At 42.7% G+C, this 22068-nt stretch overlaps 1 protein-coding gene across 1 annotated transcript in view; it reads right to left on the bottom strand.

Moving 5' to 3' along the window:
* Positions 1-22068, bottom strand: part of C14H11orf49 (chromosome 14 C11orf49 homolog) — a 174927-nt gene that overhangs the window by 96321 nt on the left and 56538 nt on the right. Inside the window, exon 3 of the mRNA XM_005364164.3 lies at positions 5294-5424. Coding sequence (XP_005364221.1) covers positions 5294-5424 — 131 coding nt within the window. The remainder of the gene's footprint in view (positions 1-5293; positions 5425-22068) is intronic.

The following is a 22068-nucleotide window of genomic DNA, read 5'->3' as shown; positions in this document are numbered from 1 at the left end:
ACCCAGCACTTGTGCGCGCATGCACACACACACACACACACACACACACACACACACACACACACACACGTCCATGTACACGCATGTGCACAATAATAAAATAATAATTAGTTAATTTTTAAAACCTTTGTGACATGTGCTTTTAATTCTCTGGCTTTCCGTTTCTTAATGTGAGCAGGGTACTAACACACTGACTCCTGTCTGCTCTGATGACTAACTGAACATATGGAAAGTAGTTCTCTCTGGCTGTCACACAATAAACACTCAGCATCAGTTCCTTTGAATCTGCAATGAAGGTTTTCTCTTACAGGTTAAACCCCAGTCAAGATGAACTTTTTATCTTTTTCCAAAGGAATCAGTTCATATTCTCAAGCTTTCAAAATTCTTACTTGCCAGTGTGTCATCTAAGGGGCTGTATAGAATTGTATGGAATTGTCCTTGGGAAAGGCTTGCGGGGTTTCTAGGGCTGAGGATGCACCTCCAGCTGGTAGAGGGCTTGCCTAGCAGGCACTGCTTAAAAATATACATGGAGGGGCATCCCTGGGATTGCATCACTCCGGAGCCAGAGGCAGAAGGATCATGACGTCAGGGTCATCCTTGGCTACCTACTGAGTTCAAGGCCAGATGAACAACAAGAGACACTTTCTCAAAAAACAGCCAACAAAACCCAGGTTGAATAGTGACCCTAGTTTAAAGAAAGAGGTTAAAGGTGGGTCAACACTAATCTCCATTTTTTAGAGATATGTTTTTAATCTTGTGTGTACATGTGGGGGGTATGTGCATATGAGTGCAAGATGCCCTTGGAGGTCAGAAGCATTGGACTGCAACGGAGCTTAAGTTAGAGGCAGCCGTGAGCTGCCTAGTGTGGGTGCTGACACTGAACTCAGATCCTCTTCTAGAGTGACACTCTTCCCCACTGAGTCACCTCTCAAGCAGCCCCTCAGAAGAGCTTCTACTGATAGTACACTACTTTCCCAGCATGGTAAAGTCAAACGATCATTAAGTCCAACCATTGCGGTATGTCCACAGTTACTTATAGGTCGGATTAATACTTTGCTGTTTTCTGTTTTGTAGAGCTGAAACTGAACCCAGGCCTTAGGCATGCCAGGCATGTGCTAAACCACTGAGCTACACCCCACCCCTTAATACTCTGCTTTTAAGCTGCTGAGATTCTTACCCGTAAACACCAGGCATATTTTGAGGTCTTTCCATCTGACTGGAATGTCTAGCCTGCTGTTTTCTAGTGATTGTTTAAATTCATAAACTGTGTAAAGTTTGTAGTTGGCGGTTCACATATCCCTGAACAACCTTTCTCAGTGTTATTCTAGTCTGCACTGTCTGGCTACCTCAGCCTCCCTGGGCCCTACTCTCTACCTGTGTAACTCCAGAACACTGTCATGCTCTTTGAATATTTCTTTCCTTGCACTGTTAGCAACTCTCGGATGTAATCCCAGCTCTTAGGAGGTGGAAGCAGGATTGACATTCATGGTGCTCTTTGGCTACATAGGAACTCTGAAGGCAGCCTGGGATACTTGAGACCCCATCTCAAAACAAAGAACAAAGGTTATTATGACTCTGTCTCAAAATGAATAAGTAAATAAATAATAAAATAAAAAAGAGAGAAAGAGGAGGAAAAGAAATGCTGGGCGGTGATGGTACATGCCTTTAAGGATTTCTATGAGTTCAAGGCCAGCCTGGTCAACTGCTTCTAGGGTCTCATTGTGACCACTGACTGGTAATCCGTATATGACAGCCATTGTTCCAGTATTAGTTGTGTCACGATGACAATTCTCTTGATAGATATTCTTCACAATAGAATTACCTACTGTTATTTTATCAACTGAAAATATATGTCAAATACGTATTTCTGTTGGTAAAGAACAAAGCCCCTAGCTACATTCTTATTGAAAGAAACTGAACAAAAACCTCTTTGGGGCTGATACTTCCCAACAGAAGCAAAGATTAACTTTAAACGAATTTCAGTCTTTTTTAAGCTCAGAAAATTCAGATTAATCTCTCCACACTGAAAGAAATACCAAAGCAAGGGGATGAATTTTAAAGGTCTTTTACATTTGAAGATATCTTTCTGCTTCCAAAAGTCTAAAGTTGCCCAGATAGCAAGAGGTTTACTGTAGTGTTCATAATATTTCTTTGTTGTTGTTTTTTTGTTTTTTTCAAGACAGGGTTTCTCTGTGGTTTTGGAGCCTGTCCTGGAACTAGCTCTTGTAGACCAGGCTGGTCTCGAACTCACAGAGATCCGCCTGCCTCTGCCTCCCAAGTGCTGGGATTAAAGGCGTGCGCCACCACCGCCTGGCTGTAGTGTTCATAATATTATCTGAAACTCAGACAAAAGGAAATTAGCACCATTCAGAACTCAGTCATACAGAAATGACACTGAATCTCTGTACTTGCTAAAAACTGCAAGGAAATGTTTCTTGCTAGAGGGGTCAGCTCCTTAAGTTTCTACAGGTGGCTTCGTTTTAGACAAGCTGGAACTGCAAACTCCTCTGCTACCTCCCAGAAGGCTCAGCCTCTTCCTGCGAATGCAAATGTGAACGCAATGCTGTAAGGAAGTTATCTGTGCACAGCACAGTGCAGCTCGGCTGTGTCAGGGCCTGGCATCGAACTGGGGTAGGGGTTAATAAATCTTTTCCTTCTAAGTTCTGCCTCCAAGAGCTTTTGCTCATTCCAGATTAAAACCAGGAACTGACACACTCTGGAAGGTGTTCCAAAGTTCCTGGAAGAAGCGGAGACAGTATTGAAGTGTTTGAGAAAAGATTTTAGGTTCATCTAGACACAAACTTTGCAGTTGGTCTTTAAGAAGTCGGAAGCTCCATAACTGAGAAGCCTAGAAATGAGTGTCAAGTCTGAATCTGGGTCTTGCTTATAGCCAGAGGATCACAGGGAATGTGGGAGCTACTTTCCTCAGCAGCTGGATGCATCTCTGGCAGCTGCGATTAGAAAGATAAAGAAATCCACATCTGCTTAGAGTTCAAATGTTATATGAATCCCTTGTGAAAGTACATAAATTCCTGAAGAGGCCTACTCCTAAATCAAGAAAAAATAAGGGTATTCGGGCTGTTTTCCATAGTCATCTCTATATGCCATATCACCAAAACCAATCCAGCATTCTTCAGCATACCAGATCCTCAGTGAGTTTCTTATTACTGACCAAGGCAATAAGAAGGAATTGGCAAAGACAGAGTCTGCTGTGGTACAGACCTCACTTACACACAGTGTGTGGGCACTTACATAGAGACCAGTGAACCAGTTCACTTGAGGTTGAATTCACCTTTCATTTTGTAAAGGGAAAGATGCTATTGCCAGTACACTGGATACTTCTTTTTTTTTTTTTTTTTTTGAGTTTCAATATATTTCTTTTTCTTTTTATTTCTTTTTCCTCCCCCCCCCCAGGACAGGGTTTCTCTGTGTAACTTTGGGACCTATCCTGGAACTCTCTCTCCACTGGATACTTCTTGTGTTACAGGACGAAGCAGCCTTCAAAGAAGAAACAGTGGAAAAAGCATTGCGTGAGCACATCAGCATATCTAGGTCTACTGCAGCTTGACAGCGAGCCAGCTGTGCAACCCTCCTCCAAGTTAAACAATTCCTATTTATTTAATTCTTTTTCTTCCTCAGAGTCAAGATTTTTATTAACAATTTTAATTTAATATAGGCTTAAACATAAGGCAGAAGAGAGAAAGAGAGGTGCTTAGAAAGTAAGCCAGGCCTGAAAGCATGGTTGTAAACTTTTCAAACAACAGGCAGTCACCCAAGTTACATAATTTGATTAATTACAAAGTGGGCAAAATGCTCATATTTTCTGTTTGTCAGGATAGTTGAAATGATCTAATAAGATTCGAGATGATTTTTAAAAAGGTTATGTAAAGAAGCAGAGACCTGCTCAGAACAGTATGGAGGAGCTTGTAAACTCAATGGAAACAGCTGGACACTGTGCCCACCTACTTCCTCTACATGGTGAGCCTCCATATGAGTGCTTGGCATGGAACTCTGGTCTTCTGCAAGGGCAACAAGTGCTCTTAACCACTGAGTTAAGTCTCAGCCTCCTGTCCCCCATGTGTTTTGATGTCTTGCTATATAGCAACTCCTGATCCTCAACTTCCTAGTACTGGGATTACAGGTGTGTGCCACCATGTCCAGCTCAACAGTTTTTCTTTCCTATCATTTGAGTAGCAGCCCGAGAAGATTTCCTTCCAGATTTCCTTCACACTCACAATCAGCTGGTTGATAGAAGAGGCCTTGTTTTTGGCTTCTCTCAGGTTTTGACATGCTTTCCTCCTTAAATTAAGCATTTATTTCAAGTGATACAACTCGATTTTCCCCTTGCACACTTATAGGCCACTATAGGGTTAGTAATTGCCTAATTGCAACGTCCTGCCTTGGAGAGCGGGAGGGTCAAAAAGAGGGAGAGAAGGGAGATGGCTCACTGCAGAGAACGGAACATGCGCAACACTTAAGTTCAGTACCTACAGAGGCACCAGTCATGTCCCTAAAACAAAGGAAAGGTAAGATCAAAGATCACTGAGCAGAATCGCTACAAAATATCTGGTGACAATGGAAGAGTTAGTCAGAGGGAGAGGGAGAAAGAGCATAGAGCACTATTATAGAAATGGTGCCGGTCTGTATCTTGCATGGTAAGTAAGAACCTGCACAAAGCTTGAAACTGTAAAGAACACAAAGCTGAAAAATGCAGTGAGAGAAATGCCGTAACATGTATTTACTTTATTCCTTTTACTTATTATACTGGCCAAGAGCAAAAACTTTGGAGTCAGGTTGCAAGGGCATTAATCTGGGTCTGTCATTTACTCTGTACCCTTCCCAGTCACTTAGCTCTCTGGTCCTATTTCAGAATTATACTCAGTTCTTAATGGACATCACTGTGATGATGGCTAATAATATCTCTGACACAGTATAGTCATCTCCTCAAAATAAGGCACTCCAAAGCCTACAACCATAGGCTCAAACCATATCAGAGGACCATACTAAAAACTGTACGGGCTGGCAAGATGATCAGAAGGTAAAACATCACGTGCTCTCAAGCCTGATGACCTGAGTTCAATCCCCAGAACCCCCAAGGTGGTAGGAGAGAAACGGCTCCTCAGAGCACTCCTCTGACCTTCACTGTACCACTGCCTTCAATGTGCATTCCAAACACCTACACACATGAACAATATTCAATACATAAATGGTATTTTTAAAAAAGGAAAATGCTTGGAAAGGATAGAAAGGGGGAGGGGAGGGAATGGGGAGAAATAGAGTTAAGAAGACTTACCACCGTTTTTGCCTACGGTTCGAAAGCATCTCCAGAAGGCCCGTAGAAATGATGCCCGATTGTGAGGTGTCGCTTGGATAAAGCTGAATTCCCGGAAGAGAATGTGCGTTCCTTGGCATACACTGTTAAAACTGGAAGAAGAAGAAAAATGAAAAATTCATCATTAGATGAAATTCAGAAGGCTGGAACCAGAATGAAATGTAAACCAGAGAGAAAGACCCACTGGTGAACAGGAGAGGGGTGTCTATTTTTTCCACTTGCAAAATTCTCAACTAGAGATTAGATCAAGTCCTTCTATAAAAACGTTTTTGTACAACTGGGGCCCCTGGAAGGTCAGGTCACCTCTGCTGTGTGCCTCCCAGAAGGTTTAAGGTTAAATGAGATTCCTTGTCTTTACCTGGATGAAACTGCTACTTGTATCTTCTAAGGTGCCTCTCCTTCACTCCCCCTGGCACCATGGCTGTCTGTTTTAGGGTGCTACAGTACTATGCACACCCCTACAATACCTACAGAGACAATCCTATGTGTCAAAGGAGAGAGATGATTACAAAGGGACACCAGAGACAAAGTAGACACGGGGAGAAGTGGCCCCTAAATGAAAATGTGAAGCAAAGCCCCAGGGCTCCTGTGAGTCATTGTTCAAACTGGGCCAGGGACAGGAGGAAAAAATGCACTCTGTTGCTTGTGGAGTTTCCTGCCAAAGAAATAGAGAGTGTAGAGCCCAGTGTAATCTACAAATGGAAATTCCATAGGAGACTAAGCAATTATCCAATAAACGTCACCACCAAGGGCAGCTTCAGACTCCAGAAACTCCTAAATTCCCTAACAGGAAAATGATGAGTGTAAAACACGCTTATTTTTGTGCCAACAAGACAGTAAAGTGAAGGTGGCAAGCAATAAGGGGGCATCAGTAACTTCCAATTCCAGTTGTCATTTGATGGCCATCTAAAAGAAGGATATGGATCACTGAACTGAACAAGAAAACATTTCAAGAGCCATCTCTTCCATTTCCCTTCTCACAGAGGAGCCCCCCGGGGAGACTGTCTACTGTCTTTAACAGAATATGTTATCACTTAGGATAAAACCTAATATTAACAGTGCTGTGGTGAATAATCAGATTAAATACTCTTCTCATGGAAAAACACCACGGAAATCAACATTTAACACACTACAAGGCCAGCTGAGAACATTTGGCAAGGCATGGTATAGAAGAGAGGCCTTTAAAGCTATGAAAGGGTTAATCTAGCCATGAATTTATGGCAGTGCCATTGTCATCTTACACAAGGAAAATGAAAATTAAAGCAAATGATCCAGGATGGAGAAATGGGGCAGACTGCATTCCCAGCAAGTGGAGTCTAAAACGATAACACTGTATCCTAAATGTACGGAGTCATCTGACAATGACTCCCAAAGTCCCAAAGCATGTTTTATAGTCAGGGCAGAAAGGTAGTGTTTAAGTCATGGTCTACACTGCAGAGGAACTAATGATGGTGAAATCACATCCTTCACACAGTTTTTAAATTTTAATTGTGTGTGTGCGCATAAATAAGACTGTAGGTGTCCACAGAGGCCACAGGTTTTCAACCCTGGTGGCGCTGCTGGTACAGGCAGGTGTGAGTCATCTAATGTTAAAACTAGGAGTTAAATTTGAGCCTACACACGTACGTGCTCTTAACCACTGAGCCATCTCTCCAGCCCCTCAATGTGGTTCAGACCCTATCTTAAATGCAACAGTCTTCTGTGATTCTGTCCCCAGGAACACAGGCCATCATATCTCATCTATAAGTCCCTAATGATTCAACATGCTTTCTCCATTTAAATTTTTATTCATTTACTGGAGATGTGTGTACCAAGGCACCCATGTGAAGGTCAGAGAATAACCTGTATGTATCAGTTCTTCCGTACCACGTAGACTCCAGGGATGGACTCAGGCCACACAATGCAATGTGAACCTCTCCAGCTTCAGCACGGCTGCTCTCCCTGTTTAGACACTCACTGGATGGGTAGACTTTGGGTCTGGCTAACTCCACTGCACGGCATCTTTTATTTGTAAGTTCTTTGTAGTAATTTTTTTTAATTTTTGTTTTTTCAAGACAGGGTTTCTCTGTGTAGCCTCGGCTGTCCTGGAACTAAGCCTATAGACTAGACTAGTTTCAAACTCACAGAGATCTGCCTGCCTCTCTGCCTCCCAAGAGCAGGAATTAAAGGCATATGCCACCACTACTCAGAATAATAAAGTTTTAATTAAATAAAATGGACGAATCAACATTAAAAATACCATTAATCAGTCAGGCAATGGTGGCACACACCTTTAATTCCATCACTTAGGAGGCAGAGGCAGGTGGATCTCATTGAATTTGAGGTCAGCCTGCTATACAAAATGAGTTCCAGGACAGCCAAGGCTGTTGTTACACAGAAAAACCCTGTCTCAAAAAACAAAAATAAAAAATATTATCTCTAACTTTGAAGAAATACAATGAAAATGGAGCAGCATGTCATATCTACTAGACATCTATGAGGAAGGACAGAGAGAGAGAAGGAAAGAGACATGCTAGGGAAATGTAGTAATAGGAGCGGCGGGGTAGCACCCCGGCCGCCTCCGGCTAGCTTTACCCGAAATAATTACACGGACACTGTATTCTTTTAAACACTGCTTGGCTCTTTAGCTTTAGCCCTTTTCTCGGCTAACTCTCGCTCCTGGACTAACCCATTTCCAATCATGTGTGTCGCACCCCAAGGTGCGCTTACCGGGAAGATTCTAGCCTACGTCCATCCTGGGTCGGAGTTTCATCGCGTGTGCCTCAGAGAGCAGAGCTCTCGCCTCTGCCCGCAAGAGTGAAGCATCGTGTCTCTCTGAGGCCTCTGCCCCCGAGAGGAGAGCTGTCGAGTCTCTGAGCTCACTTCCTCTTCCTCTCAGCGTTCTGTTCTGTTTACTCCTCCCATCTACGTTCTAACCTATCAGGGCAAGCAGCTTCTTTATTTAATCAACCAATGACCTTCCTCCATCAGGGAAAACTTGAAGAAACTAGGGCTGGAGCCTCTACACTGTTGAGAAAATACATGGGAGCCTTTCTGTAAAACAATTTTATGGTTTCTCAGTATTTTCAGTACTAGTTACATATCCAAAACAGAGAGAAGACATTTGTACACTAGAGCATGTACCCAAGCTTCTACCATCCCATTGCCCCCAGGGGGTAGTGGGGGATTGTACAGAGACAGAAGAATGCCCAAAATATTGTCGGCCACCCAGTCAGCTATGTAGCAGAAAACTAACAGAGAGTCTGCCTCAAACAAGGTGTCATCTGACTTTAACACGCATTCAGTTGCACACGTGCCCACAGCTGTACACACAAATGCACACACACACACACACACACACACACACACACACATACACGCACGCACACACAAGGAGAAGGAAATTCTCAGGTAAAACAAGACTGTGTCTAGAAATAGTTTAAGAACCCCATTTTAAAGAATGCACCTGTTTTTGTTTAACTTTGTGGTTTTACCTCCCAGTTTTTGTTGTTTTAAGATCATTACTATTGCTTTCATTGTCTCAGAGGGGACCCTTACCATGCTCACTGGCTACCTTCCCAACATCAGTTTTCCTCATGTAGACAGGACTCTCATCCTGACAGGCAAGACAGGCATCTTGAGTGGGAGGCTTTTCCTCTCTCCAAGGAACAAACTCGCCTAGACCAGGTCACGCACTGGATGACTTTAAACTCCATCTTGATATTATGATGATATCACTGAATTCCTGTGTAGCATGAATCCCTGAGTATTCAAATTTCACTACAAACATTCTTTCATTCTTTCAATTGTTGGGTTTTTTTTTTTTCTGAAAGACTGGAGTTTTATTCTTCAAAAAGTTGGCAAACCCCAAAGATATGTTTCTTTGTACAAATTGGTCCCTGAAGTAACAATCCCTGGATTTGTTCTTTCCTTCCTTGTGAAGCTCAGACAAGGCCTAAAGCTTTTAAATGTTTTTTTTGTTTGTTTTTTGTTTTTTGTTTTTGCATTGACAATGTGCCACAGAATTTGGCAATGGTGACTTGATGAGAGAAGTCAGTGGAGCATGACCACTCGGCCTGGGTTGCAGAACTCTGGAGTTGTTTAGACAGCACACTTTAGCAGAAGCTGCTTGAAGCCACTGCTTCTTCTACAGATCTACAAAGACCTTTCTAGACATGAGTTCAGACACGGTGTTTCTAGCCCTGTTATTATCTGCCCTCCTGTTATTCAATGTAGAGTGTACCTACGAGGGGGAAATGAGTGATGGGCCTGTGCACAGGAGTGTTCTGACGTCCTGACAAGGCGATTTTAATATGTAGTGCACTTGGAATGAGCCTCTATATGCAGATACGAATCGGGAAACCGTTGGGTTCGTTTACTGCACATTCTCTGATGTAGGGAGTCCCCGGACTAGAACACAGAGACCAGGCCGGCTGGCTGAGCATCGTGGATCTGAGCTCTGCCCCTGGAGCCCATGTGCTATCTTTTTTTTTTTTTTTTTTTTTTCAGGATTTCTCTGTGTATTCCTGGCTGTCCTGGAATTCACTCTGTAGACCAGGCTGACCTCAAACTCTGAGATCCACCCACCTCTGCCTCCTGAGTGCTGGGATTGAAGGTGTGGGCCATCACTGCCTCGTCTGTAAGGCTGACCAGTGGTACTGTTTTACTCTCTGATCTTCAGGCAAGTTTTATTTATTAAAATACAAGTGAAATATCATTATAGCCAGGGATACACATATCATACATCTTGTCTCAAAATGAAAAAGGAAAGAAAAAAAAAGTTGTCTTCTGACCCCCATGTGTCTGTCACACACAAATAGTAATTTATAAAGTAAAACAAAAAAGATTAGTCCTAAATTTTGGAGGAATTCAATAGGGACTAACCAATCCTCAATCACTATGTAGGTAAGCCAGGCTGGGACACGGAGCAGTCACAGAGGTGTGGCTCACAGTTTCTGTGAAGGACCCAGACGAGCCACCAGGTCACTGCAGCACTGGCATTTCAGGCCAAGATTTGTTTTCTGACCAGGTAATTGTCCTAGCGGAGTTCATCTCCAGACCAGGATAGCAGTAATAGACTTTCCTGCCGTGCAAAGAGAAGAACCTATGAGAGCCCACAGGCCTTAAGAGCTATGAAAAGTCTCTGCAGGGGGAAAATAAAGCCCTGGTTTCTTTCCTCGGTCACTTCAAATGCAGCCACCAGATCCCATAAGAACTTTCCTAAAATAGAAGTGGAACAGAGCACTTATCCCAAACAGGCCTGTTGTTAAGGACAGAGGAGCCCGTTTCCATACAGGTCACTTCCCAGAAAGGCTAGGCCAAGGGGCTTAGTTCTCACATGTGGCTTCTCTGAGAGTTGATTATCTCATGTGCGTGTGGGTGTGTACATGCCATTGTGTCCTATGAGAACAACCTCAAGAGTGGATTCTCTCCTACCACATGGGTCCAAGGAATGGCAGCAGACACCTGTATTCACTGAGCCATCTTACCAGTCCAGGATCTTTGTTTATAATAGTCAAATTCCTGCCAGAGTTTAATTTTTTCTTTTCATTATATGTACGTGTGTGTATGTATGTGTATGTGTATGTGTATGTGTATGTATATGTATATGTAGGGGGTGTGACCATGAGTGCAGGTGTTTTAGGCAGGAGGGCAGGCCTTGGATCTAGCAGGGCTAGAGTTACAGGTAGTTGTGAACTGCTCAGTGTGGGTGCTGGGAACCAAACCCAGCTCCTCAGCAAGGGCACTGTGTGCTCTTAAGTGTTAGGCCATCTTACTAATCTCCCTTTTCTTTTTTTTTAAAGACAGAATCTTACTATATAGGCCAGAATGTGCTCTCTCTCTCTCTCTTTTCATTTTTATTTATGTGTGTGGGGACATGTGTGTATTATGTATGTTTGAGTGTGAACATACGACCTTGCCAAGGAAAGGTCTCTGTTGATATTTCTATCACACTCTACATTCCCAGCCGGCTAACCACAAACTTCAGGGCAATCATCCTGTCCTAATGTGGGCTCCGAGGCCGAATTCAGGACAACAGGATTGTACACACACTTATGACCACTAATATCTGAATTCAGGACAACAGGATTGCACACACACTTATGACCACTAATATCTTGCTGGTCCTGCAATGTTCTGGAATTCACAATCCTCTTGCCTCAATCTTCTGAGTATTTGGATTACATACCTACTGCCAGAGTTTCAAACTCTTTTGAAGTCTTCAGGCTTCCAAACACATTTTTCTTTCTTTGTTTTTCTCAAGACACGGTTTCTCTATAGCTTTGGAGCCTGTCCTGGAACTAGCTCTTGTAGACCAGGCTGAGCTCAAACTCACAGAGATCTGCCTGCCTTTGCCTCCTGAGTACTGGGATTAAAGGCTGCACCACCACTGCCCGGCCAAACACATTTCTTAAAGCTTGCTATGGTCAACTGCTGACTATCTCTGGATTCAGCTCCTTCCCACTGAGCATTAGCAGAGAAGCAAGATGACTGAGTATCAGCTGCAACCTCAGCTGCTTCCCTGTGAATGCAAGTGTGAAGGAACCCTTACATCTCTTGTCAGGTCAGTCACTCACTGCAAATGAGGACAGGAGAAGCATGCACCTCAGGATGGGAAATCAACACAACACATTGGGGGACAGCTTACGGAGTCTATACTATTTATAGCAAAGGAAAAAATTTAAATATAAACATTGTGGTAATTAAAAATGCTTTTTATACTAGGCAGTGGGATGCATACCTTTTATCCCAGCACTTGGGAGGAAGAGGCAGGTGGATCTCTGAGTTGAAGGCCAACCTGGTCTACAGAGTGAGTTCCAGGACAGCCAAAGCTACACAGAGAAACCCTGTCTTGAAAAGCTAAAATAAAAACAAGCAAACATAAAATGCTTTTCATGTGCTATATTTTACAATCAGGTTGCCATAAATGTCCTTTGTCTTTTTACAAGGTTTTTGATCCTTTTACCCAAGGCCTCTTAAAGAGCTTCCAGGACTTTGTCTAATTTCACTTGGAATCCAAAGTAATTACATTTCATATTTTCTCTGGGGGAAACATCCCCTAACTGTGCAGAGGAGCCTGGACAGAGACTGTTCTCCTTCGCACGTTTTCCAGGATTCTGGTGATAACGGATGTCACAAAATAATTCCACACCAGGTCAGAATTATGAACAATAAAGGGTTATTTAAATAAATAAGGGAAAACTTAGAGATCATTGTCCTAGACAACAGTCTTCCGCATGAACAGGAACAGAGTCTAGCAGTTGGAAGTGGGAGCCAGAAGCAAGAGTGTGGGCACAAGTTTACCGCTGCTTTTACAGTATAAGAGACCATGCCCAAATGGGCTGGTATCTTAAAGCTATTGGCTGAAGGAGCAGAATGTGCTCCCACAGCACCTCCTACTTTTGTTTAAATAAGAGAGTTCCAAACCCAATGCAAAACTATATACAATAGGAATAGATATCAAGTATAATTAGTATAACCAGCATAAACAATATTAAGCAAGGAACGTATGGTAAATGTTTTAATAAACATCCTATTAAGTGTTGTATAGGAAATGGCTTGGCTAGATCATAAAAGAACAGTAACTATGACTATATAATCTTCAATCCCATCAAAGGCCTAAGTAGGGATATAATATTACTTTAGCAGACAGGAAGTACAATCAAGCAGCTTCCAAAGTAAGCAATATATGATGGAGACAATTAGCTACCTGAGCAATCACCCAAAGTCTCATTTGCAATGTTGAAGCAACCAACTTTGGTTAAGGCCTAGCATAACTGACAGACCACTTTTAGAGGCAGGAAATTTTTCAGAACAGTCTTAACCCTGTCTTGGCAAGATTTGACAGTCTTTTTCCTTGTGTCCTGTTTATTCATCCCAGATACCATCTACTTTGTCAATGGTTGAGGCACAGGCAGTTCCTTGCCCAAAGGCCAATGGTGCAAGAAGAAATTAAACAAGTGGAGTGTCTTGGTGCTCAACATTCTGTCGGGAATAGATTGGTGCTGTAGGGAGCAGTCAGATCTCATGTCAACAGAACCCTGAGTTATTTAAATGCAATGTTCCACAGACCCTCGATGGTTGAAGATTACCTGTCTAGACAGAATACAATCTCTACGTATCTAAAAACCTCCTTTTCCCCAGCATTCAGCCTAGCTTTCCCTGCCTACCTAAGTTCTGCTTTGCTATAGGTCCAAAGCAGCTTCTTTATTAATTAATGGTAATCACAGCACACAGAGGGGACTCCACATCACCTCCCCTTTTCTGTTTAAACAAAAAGAAAGGCTTTAACTTTAATATAGTAAAATTACATATAACAAAACAGGTATCAAGTAAGAATTGCAGTTATAATATTTATATCTACTTTATTTTTTATCATAAGTAAGGAAAACTATAATAATAACTATCTATTCTTCAACTTGATCAAAGACTTCAGAAGGATATAATAATACCTAAGTAAACAGGAAGTACATTGTAAGCAACTTCCAAAACTCTAGAAATGGCAGAGACATCTCGCAACCTGGACAGTCACCCAAAGTTCCACTGTATCTTTGGGGCATCCATCTTCAGACTACTGGCCCATAGTATCCAGCAGATTCTTTCATGAAGCAGGAAATTTTGAAGACAGTTCAGCCTATATTGGCAGTTTGTCAGTCACTTCTTCTGTGTCCTGCAGAATGTCTTGCAGATTCTTTCATGAAGCAGAAACCCCAAAAGATCGTCTCACCTTTAGACAAGTTCAGCAGTCATTTTTCTGTGGGTTCTCTGTGTTCAGTCAAGCAGTCCAGGCAAGGGCAGTTTCTTGCCCAAATGGCTAACCAACTCCATGAGGAGCCTCTTCAATGTCCATCTTCCTCTTGAAGTAGCTTGTGCTGCCAGAAGCAGACGTGTCTCACTGTCATAAAAAGTCTTAAGTTCTTAAACATTTTAAATGCCATATTCTGAAGGTCTCTGAAAGATTTGGAGACTATCTGTCTAACTGAAATATATCTCTATACATCTAGAAAATCTAACTAACATGACTACAAGCTTGACTATTATAGATGACTATCTATTAACCTATATTTTAATTATACATTACATTTTTAAATGAACTGCACAATCATAATACGTTAATCAAGAGCAGAAATTAGGCCGGGCGGTGGTGGCGCACGCCTTTAATCCCAGCACTTGGGAGGCAGAGGCAGGTGGATCTCTGGGAGTTCAAGGCCAGCCTGGTCTACAAGAGCTAGTTCCCAGATGGGCACCAAAGCTACAGAGAAACCTTGTCTCGAAAAACCAAAAAAAAAAAAAAAAAGAGCAGAAATTACATATAACAAAATTGACCTTAAGTTTGTATCACTAGACCGAGATCTACACCAATGCAAAGCATCCTCTTACATCTGCTGCATCTGCACTGCTGTGCAGGTCTTGCTTCCGTCTCGCCCACCTCTGTCATCTCTTCTCTTCTCTTCACTCTGTCTTAAGACACACATCTCTTTTGTCACCCAGCTCCCCTTGCCCATGTTTCGTGCTACAGGAGAGGGGAGACATCTGCAAATCTTACACTTCCCCTCTGACAGATTCTTCTCAGCCAGACCTCACGACAGCTTTTCTCCAGTTTCCTACCAGATCACCTACTTTGCATATAATTTCCTATTTCTCCCTTTTCCTCTTTTCTTTCTTTCTTCCTTTTTTTTTAAACGTCTTCAAATCAGGACTAACATCATCTCCACATTGCCCTCAAATTGCGCATCTGGTCTCTGCCCCGCACCAACCTCTTTTTCTCTTTCCTTTGGATGCTGGAGCTCGAGCAGAGCCTTGCGCATGCCAGAGAAGCGCTCTGCCCTAAAACAACCCTCGTCCAGAGACGGGATCTTGCTACACAGCCCAGACAGACCCGAAACCGGAGATTTTAATGCTTCAGTCTCCTGAGAGCTGGGATTATTACAGTGCACCACCACACTTCCTAAGGTAAATTTTAAGGTAAATCTCATCCTATTTCTTTTGTGTCTATAGCTATAACTTTTAGATCTTTCTAGACTATATTTTTGTTCTTACTAGAATCCCCCAAAAGGTTCCCATTATTACTATCATCTAAAAATGTCACTGAAAAAACAATACTAAATTTATTTATTTGTGTATGTGTATGTACACATGCCACAGTACATTGTGAAAGTCAGAGAATAATTTGTTGAAGTCAGTTCTCTCTTTCTACCATGTTGGTTCCAGGGATTGAACTCAGATTAGCAGGTTTGGCAGCAGGTATCTTTACCTGCTAGGCCATCGCACTGGCCCTCCAATACTATTTGTATGAGGTATTATAAAACCCCTTCCTCTGTAACATCCTGTTTAAAAACTTGAAGTACTAAATCGTCAGTTTTCTTGGTTCAATATCTGGTCATTCTAAATCATCATCTTTTGTTCTTATTCAAGATTACATTAGTTTGTGGTGGGGAGGGAATCTTCAAACAGATATATTAGTAATAGACCAAATCTTGTTAGATATAACCCAAATGACAACAAAGCCGAAGGGTGGGCTGCTGCTGAACCCATTCTCTTCTCCCCCGGTGCCATCTGACCAGCAGGAGTTTGCTACTGCTGTTGCTAGAGTCATCTTTTGTTACCTGATGCTCATTGACTCTAGACTTGTCACACCTCTCTTTCAAGCACCCACTTTAGAGCTTCTTTGTGCTTCAAAGGGGTGCAGTAATCCAGCAGGAGTGGGATCTTGATTAAGTAGTTAGCTCAGTGATTCAGTGTGCTACGAAAATAATCAGTTTCTTTCAAATGCATAAACAAAATTGCCAGGCAGTGGTAGTGGTGCACACCTTTAATCCCAGCACTTGGGAGGCAGAGGCAGGCAGATCTCTGTGAGTTCAAAACCCACCTATTCTACAGAGTGAGTTCCAGGATAGGCTTCAAAGCTACAGAAAAACCCGTCTCAAAAACAAAATCAATTTTTTTCTTATTAATTTTAATTTCTGTTTTCTTTTCTTTCTTAAAGACAGGGTCTTCCTATGTAGCTCTGGAACTCATGTAGACTAGGCTGACCTCCAGTTCACTAAGCTCTGCCTGCCTCTGCCTTCCGAATTCTGGGATAAAAGGCACATATCCTCACTTCACTCTCACTTGCTTGTTCATTCTCTCTTTCTTTCTAACATTTATTCATTTATTTGTGATTATCTCTGTGAGGATACAGGTGTGGGTGCCATGCATGTGGAAGTCCGTCCTTTTCCCACTCTGTGGGTTTCTGGGGATTGAGCTCAGACTGTCATGCTTGGAGGCAGATACCTTCATCCGCGGATCACACTGCCAGCCTAGATACTTCTCAGTACTCTGCTGTGACTGACTGACAAGCAAAAAGCATTCAAGGCATTCACGTAGAAGGACAATGGGGCTTGAAGTCATAGTCAGCTACTTCAGAAGCTCAAGACCAACCGGGGCTAGGAGACCATCTCAACAACAACAACAACGGGGCTAGGAGACCATCTCAACAACAACAACAACAACAACGCACATACAGACAGCACAGCTCATGAAATCCATACTGACAGCTATTTTTCAGCTTAGTGGGAGAGCACTACCATCTAACATATACACTGCCCAGAGTTTAATTCACAGCACAGAAAAGCAAAAGAAAACCATTTTCCTACCAACCTCTAGTAAAAAAGATTTACTTAAGAATTAAAAGATAAGCAGCAAGAGACGAGCAAATAATAATGAATATATAATGTCTCAAAAAGCAAATATTGATAGTATCACAGTGCATGTTAGCAATCCCTCTTGTGAGCATACAGTAAAATGCAGTGAAGTTAGAGACACGGGCCCATTCTTCGACACTCATACTCAGAGCAGGATAATAATACACAGCAGTCCACCAACCCCAGAGTCGCCTGATGGGAAAACGGAAAAGCAAAACGTGACATCTCCTTAAGCAGGATGATAGCGACCCGTTCTTTCCCTTTCTTTCTATATCCAGGCCAAAGGTGAGCGTGGCTCTACCACTGTTCCTGCTACTTTGTGCTGCCTTCTTGCTACCACCCAATGGGACCAATGAAACATGGACTGAGACTTCCAAACACTGAGCCCACAAGAAACCTTCACTCTTTATATATTTTACAGTAATAGAAGATTAACATATACAATATGGATGACCGGGAAGACATTGTTCTAAATGAATTAAGTCAGTCACAAAGAGATAAATACTAGGGAGTTCACTTACATGAGGTTTGTAGAATAGTCAAGCTATAGACAGTCCTAGCATGCTAGTTGCCAGGATATAAGGACAGGAAGGACTAAGGAGTTAGTGTTTAATGGGTACAGAGTTTCAGGTTCAGAAGATGAAAAAGTTCTAGTGATGATAGTTACAGAACACTCTAAATGCACACAATGTCACAGAATTATACATTTAAAAGGAGTGAAAGTAGTAAATTTTAGGCTTTTTTTTTATGGTTTTAGTTTCTGAGACAGGGTTTCTCTGTGTAGCCCTGACTGTCCTGGAACTAACTCTGTAGACCAGGCTGACCTCAAACTCACAGAGATCTACCTGTCTCTGCCTTGCAAGTGCTAGGATTAAAGGTGTGAGCCACCACTGCCCGAGTAGGTCATGTATGTTTTCCCACAATAAAAGAGAAGGGTAAGATATTGATGTTAAATACCCAGAATGCATAGTTATAGAATTGCCTGATAAAATGAGATATGGAAATTATAAAAAAATATTTTTGAATGTGTATGCTTAATACATGCATGCTCATGTATGTTCAGGTACACGGGCACATGTATGCTTGTAAAGGTCAAAGTTTGATGTTAGGTATCTTGCTTTATCATTCTCTACCTTTATTTTTTGAGTCAGGGTCTTTGACTGAACCTGGAGCTTCATGATTCAGCTAGATTGGCTGGCCAGAAAGCCCCATGAGCTTCCTGGTTTCTGCCTTCCCAGTGCTAGGCATTCAGATGTGCACCATGATGGGCTTATTTCTTATTTTTTTTCAGCTGAAAACACAGATGCAAGACCTCAAGCTCCCACAGCAAGCACTTTACCAGCTGAGTCAGATCCTCAGCCCCAGCCAACAGCACTCAGAGCGGACCTGGAATGAAAGCAACTGTGTCACGCTGGTGGTGGGCTCAGTTGGTAGAGAGATCTCCAGTACTACACAAGGCATAGAGTGGTGGCTCATGGCTCTACACGCTGGCGGTGGGCTCAGTTGGTAGAGAGATCTCCAGCACTACACAAAGCATAGAAAGCTCATGGCTCTACACCAGCACTCTGAATTCATGAGCCGGAGGCAGAGGATCAGATGCTCACATTCACACACTGGAGGGCAACAGCCTGGATCAAATCTCACCACTTCCTAGTCAGTATGACTTTGGCTCAGATACATGATTTCGTGTCTCAATTACTTTTTTACTATTGGGTTTGTAACAAATCTTTTCCATAAAGTATATTTTGATCATACCTATAGATCTTTCTCACCTCCCTACTCAGCCAACTTCACATTTTCTCTCTCTAAAAAGCATGGAAACAAACAAATCGAAAACAAAACAAACACACGCACACCCCCCAAAAACATGGAATCCATTTTGTGTTTGCCAATGCCTCCTAAGCATGGGCCTTCTCCAGAGTGTCACTGATATACCCAGTGTCACTCCACTGGAGAAAATGGATTTTCCTTCTCCCTGGAGAAGTCAACTGGCTCTTAGTTATGGGTGAAATTTTGTGCCAACCTCCTCTTCTTCATGCTGGATTCAATTATTTTTTAACTAGTAAAATTGTGTATTATTAGTTTGCTATGAATCAAATCTGTGAAAGTTTGACTTTTCTAAAAATATTAGTCTTAGGAAATGAATACTTTCCAGAGGATCTCCATGGTATCTGGCTTTAGAGATAGCTATAAAAATTCATATATGAGATTACAGTTTGGAAGTAATTTTCTCCAGAAGATGGAGATGTCTGATTCATTCACAAGGGGCACGTTTTCTTGTTAGAGTATGGAGGAGCTGTGCCGCATCCTGCCCAAGGCTCTGGAGGGCGGGCACCTCCCTGTGAACTAATGTGTGATGCACAGATGGTGACGCTAGAGCACATGATGGAGACGGAAGAGAAGCGGAGACTTTGGAGAGAGACGCAATGGTGGTGAGGAACAGGCCAGCTATGGAACCTGCGCTGCCACCAGAGGCCACGGTAACGTCCATGGTCCTATTGCTGCCAGGGTCTGTGCTGATGTCTGAGGTCCATGTTACCACCAAAGACCATGTGGATGTCCCTGGTCTGGGCTAATGCTTGAAGCCATGTTGAGGTCTGACGGCTGCTGCGCTGGCCCTGCCTCTCACCAGCCTGGAGAAAGCTGTCTCTACCCCTTAACCCCCTCACCGGGAATAAAAGGACAAGTTCAGCTTTTCCTCTCTGCCTCTGTCTCTAAAATTCTCAAGCTCTCACCATGTGGTGTCTCCACCTTGTTATCAAGCAGCAAGAAGCCCCCAGTGTATATGTCCCTTAATCTTGGACTTCCCAGCCTCTAGAACAGTGGCTCTCGATCTTGGGTAATGACCTCTTTGGGGGTCAAATGACCCTTTCACAGGGGTCACCTAAGACCATCAGAAAACACATATTTCTATTACAATCATAATAGGAGCAAAATCACAGTAATGAAGTAGCAACGAGAGGTCCCCACTACATGAGGCCCTGTCAAAAGAGTTGCAGCATAGGAAGGGTGAGAACCACAGTTCTAGAGCCAGAAGCCAAATCAACTCCTACTATTTAGTTATCACTTCCCAGTCATCGGGATTCGATAGAGCAGCAGAGACAGAGAAGCCAGACAGTACAGCGGGAGAAGGGGTACTGACACAACGGAAGGACTGAAAGGGCAGAGGCACCCGTGAGCTGCCAGCACCCAGGCCACAACTCTCAGAAGATGTCACTGAGTTCCCAACCTAGTTTCTCTGGCAGGAATCTTCCTTGTCCTAGAAAAAGACCTGTGGATAAAGAGAGGATTAAAAAAATAATATTGTTAAGAAGTGAGGATGCTGGGCTTGCAGCTTTCTAGCCAGGATCCTTTATCTTTCTTGAGAGCCCCCCAGATCTCTTTTATTCTAGGTCAGTAATTTAACACTCTCAGCTCTCAATTCAAAGCCCGTAATGACCTTGCTGTGCTGAATTATTAGTCTAGGATATAGAAAAAGAAAGAGAGAGAGGGGAAAAACCCTATAAAAACAACAGAGGCCTTTTGATCAGAGTACCAAACTGCAGCTCGCTGTAACTCAAGCTGTCCATTCTTATATGGCAGGAATCAAGGACTCCCCCTGCCAGGCAGGACCCTATTAAAAGACAATAGCTGTTTGAAAAGGGTAAGCAAGTTGATATGGATATAATAGGCCACATATGGGGGGCCCTTTCTACTCTGAAATAAAGCCCCTTCTTACAGTTGTGAGCTGGGAAATCCAGGATTCAGTAAGGCAAGAGGATATAGAATAGAAGAGGGTGGGCAGCCGTGCAGAAATGTTTGAAGGAAAGAAAGAAAGAAAGAAAGAAAGAAAGAAAGAAAGAAAGAAAGAAAGAAAGAAAGAAAGAAAGAAAGCCCAGAAGAGTTCTTTGGAAGAGATAAGCATCCATCACTGAGGATGGAGGCTTTCAGAACAGTCAGGTGCTCAGGTCACAGGAGCCTTTAGGCCAGTGATGACAAGAATTGGCCAGAATCAAGATAGCAGTTAGTTTCTTTAATTGGTCAACAACAAAAACCCCCAACCAACAAAGCAGTGCTCTCTTTGCAGAGATTCTCCCGCAGCCCTAGAACGGTCCTCACGCTGGTTATCCTAACAGGGCACCACACTAAAGCCTGCTTTACCACCTCATGCCACTTACTATTTCTCGGATGACATTTTTCACAGAAAGCCTGTGAAACAAAGACAGCACACCCCACAGAACTGCCTGTAAATCACACCCCTCCCAGAGAGAATGTCATACTAGCAAGCCCATGTTTGCCTGTCCATTGCCACAGTACTCTTCCCATTAACGAGTAAAGCTTTTGAAGAATCTTTAATCCACAACAGAATTTCCAACCACTGTTTTAGCTATCTCTAAAATCTTGTAAGCATGATGCAAAAGATTTAAGAGTGATTGAAGGCATGCAAACACATTAATCTGATGATTTCTAACTAAAGTCTGAATCCTCAAATGCCTCCGTGAAAATATTAGAGGGATATTTTTCTTTCTTCCACTATACTTTGTCACCTGCCAAATGGTCTTCCAGTTCCCATCCACTGCAATTAATGGGCTAGCTTGATGGAATTATAACTAAAGACAAATACAGGATCTCCAGTGCTTTTTTTGATTGAATGTCCAAAAGAGTAAAAAGCTTATTTTTAGTAAATGAAGGTTTTGTCAGTCAAAGAGAGGACCTGGATTCCTAATGGGACAGATGTATCATCCTCGAGCCAGACGAACAGGAGCTAAGCATCCTTTCTATTTGAGTATGCAGAGAGGGAAAGCAGCCTAGAACACTGGCGCTGCTGTCTCCATGAAATACAATCTGTCACAGCTGCCCTCTGGCCATGGTTTACATTGCTCCCCAAAATAAACTATAACTCAACCTCTCAATCTGATTGCATTTTGCATCAACCCCAATCCAGTGAGCTTGTCATAAAAACCAAGCCTGAAACTATGTTCTATGTTGAGAGAGGAAGAGTGTGAAGGGATCTGGAAGAGTAGGGGGGAAAAGAAGGCAAACATCATATGTTCTCTTTCATATGAGAAGCCTAGATGTGTGAGAGAGAGAGAG

This window comes from Microtus ochrogaster, assembly GCF_000317375.1.
Source record: "Microtus ochrogaster isolate Prairie Vole_2 chromosome 14 unlocalized genomic scaffold, MicOch1.0 chr14_random_1, whole genome shotgun sequence".
In the NCBI taxonomy this organism is placed as follows: domain Eukaryota; kingdom Metazoa; phylum Chordata; class Mammalia; order Rodentia; family Cricetidae; genus Microtus; species Microtus ochrogaster.
Note: the sequence above shows the minus strand (reverse complement) of the source record. Positions and strands in the feature narration are given on the sequence as shown.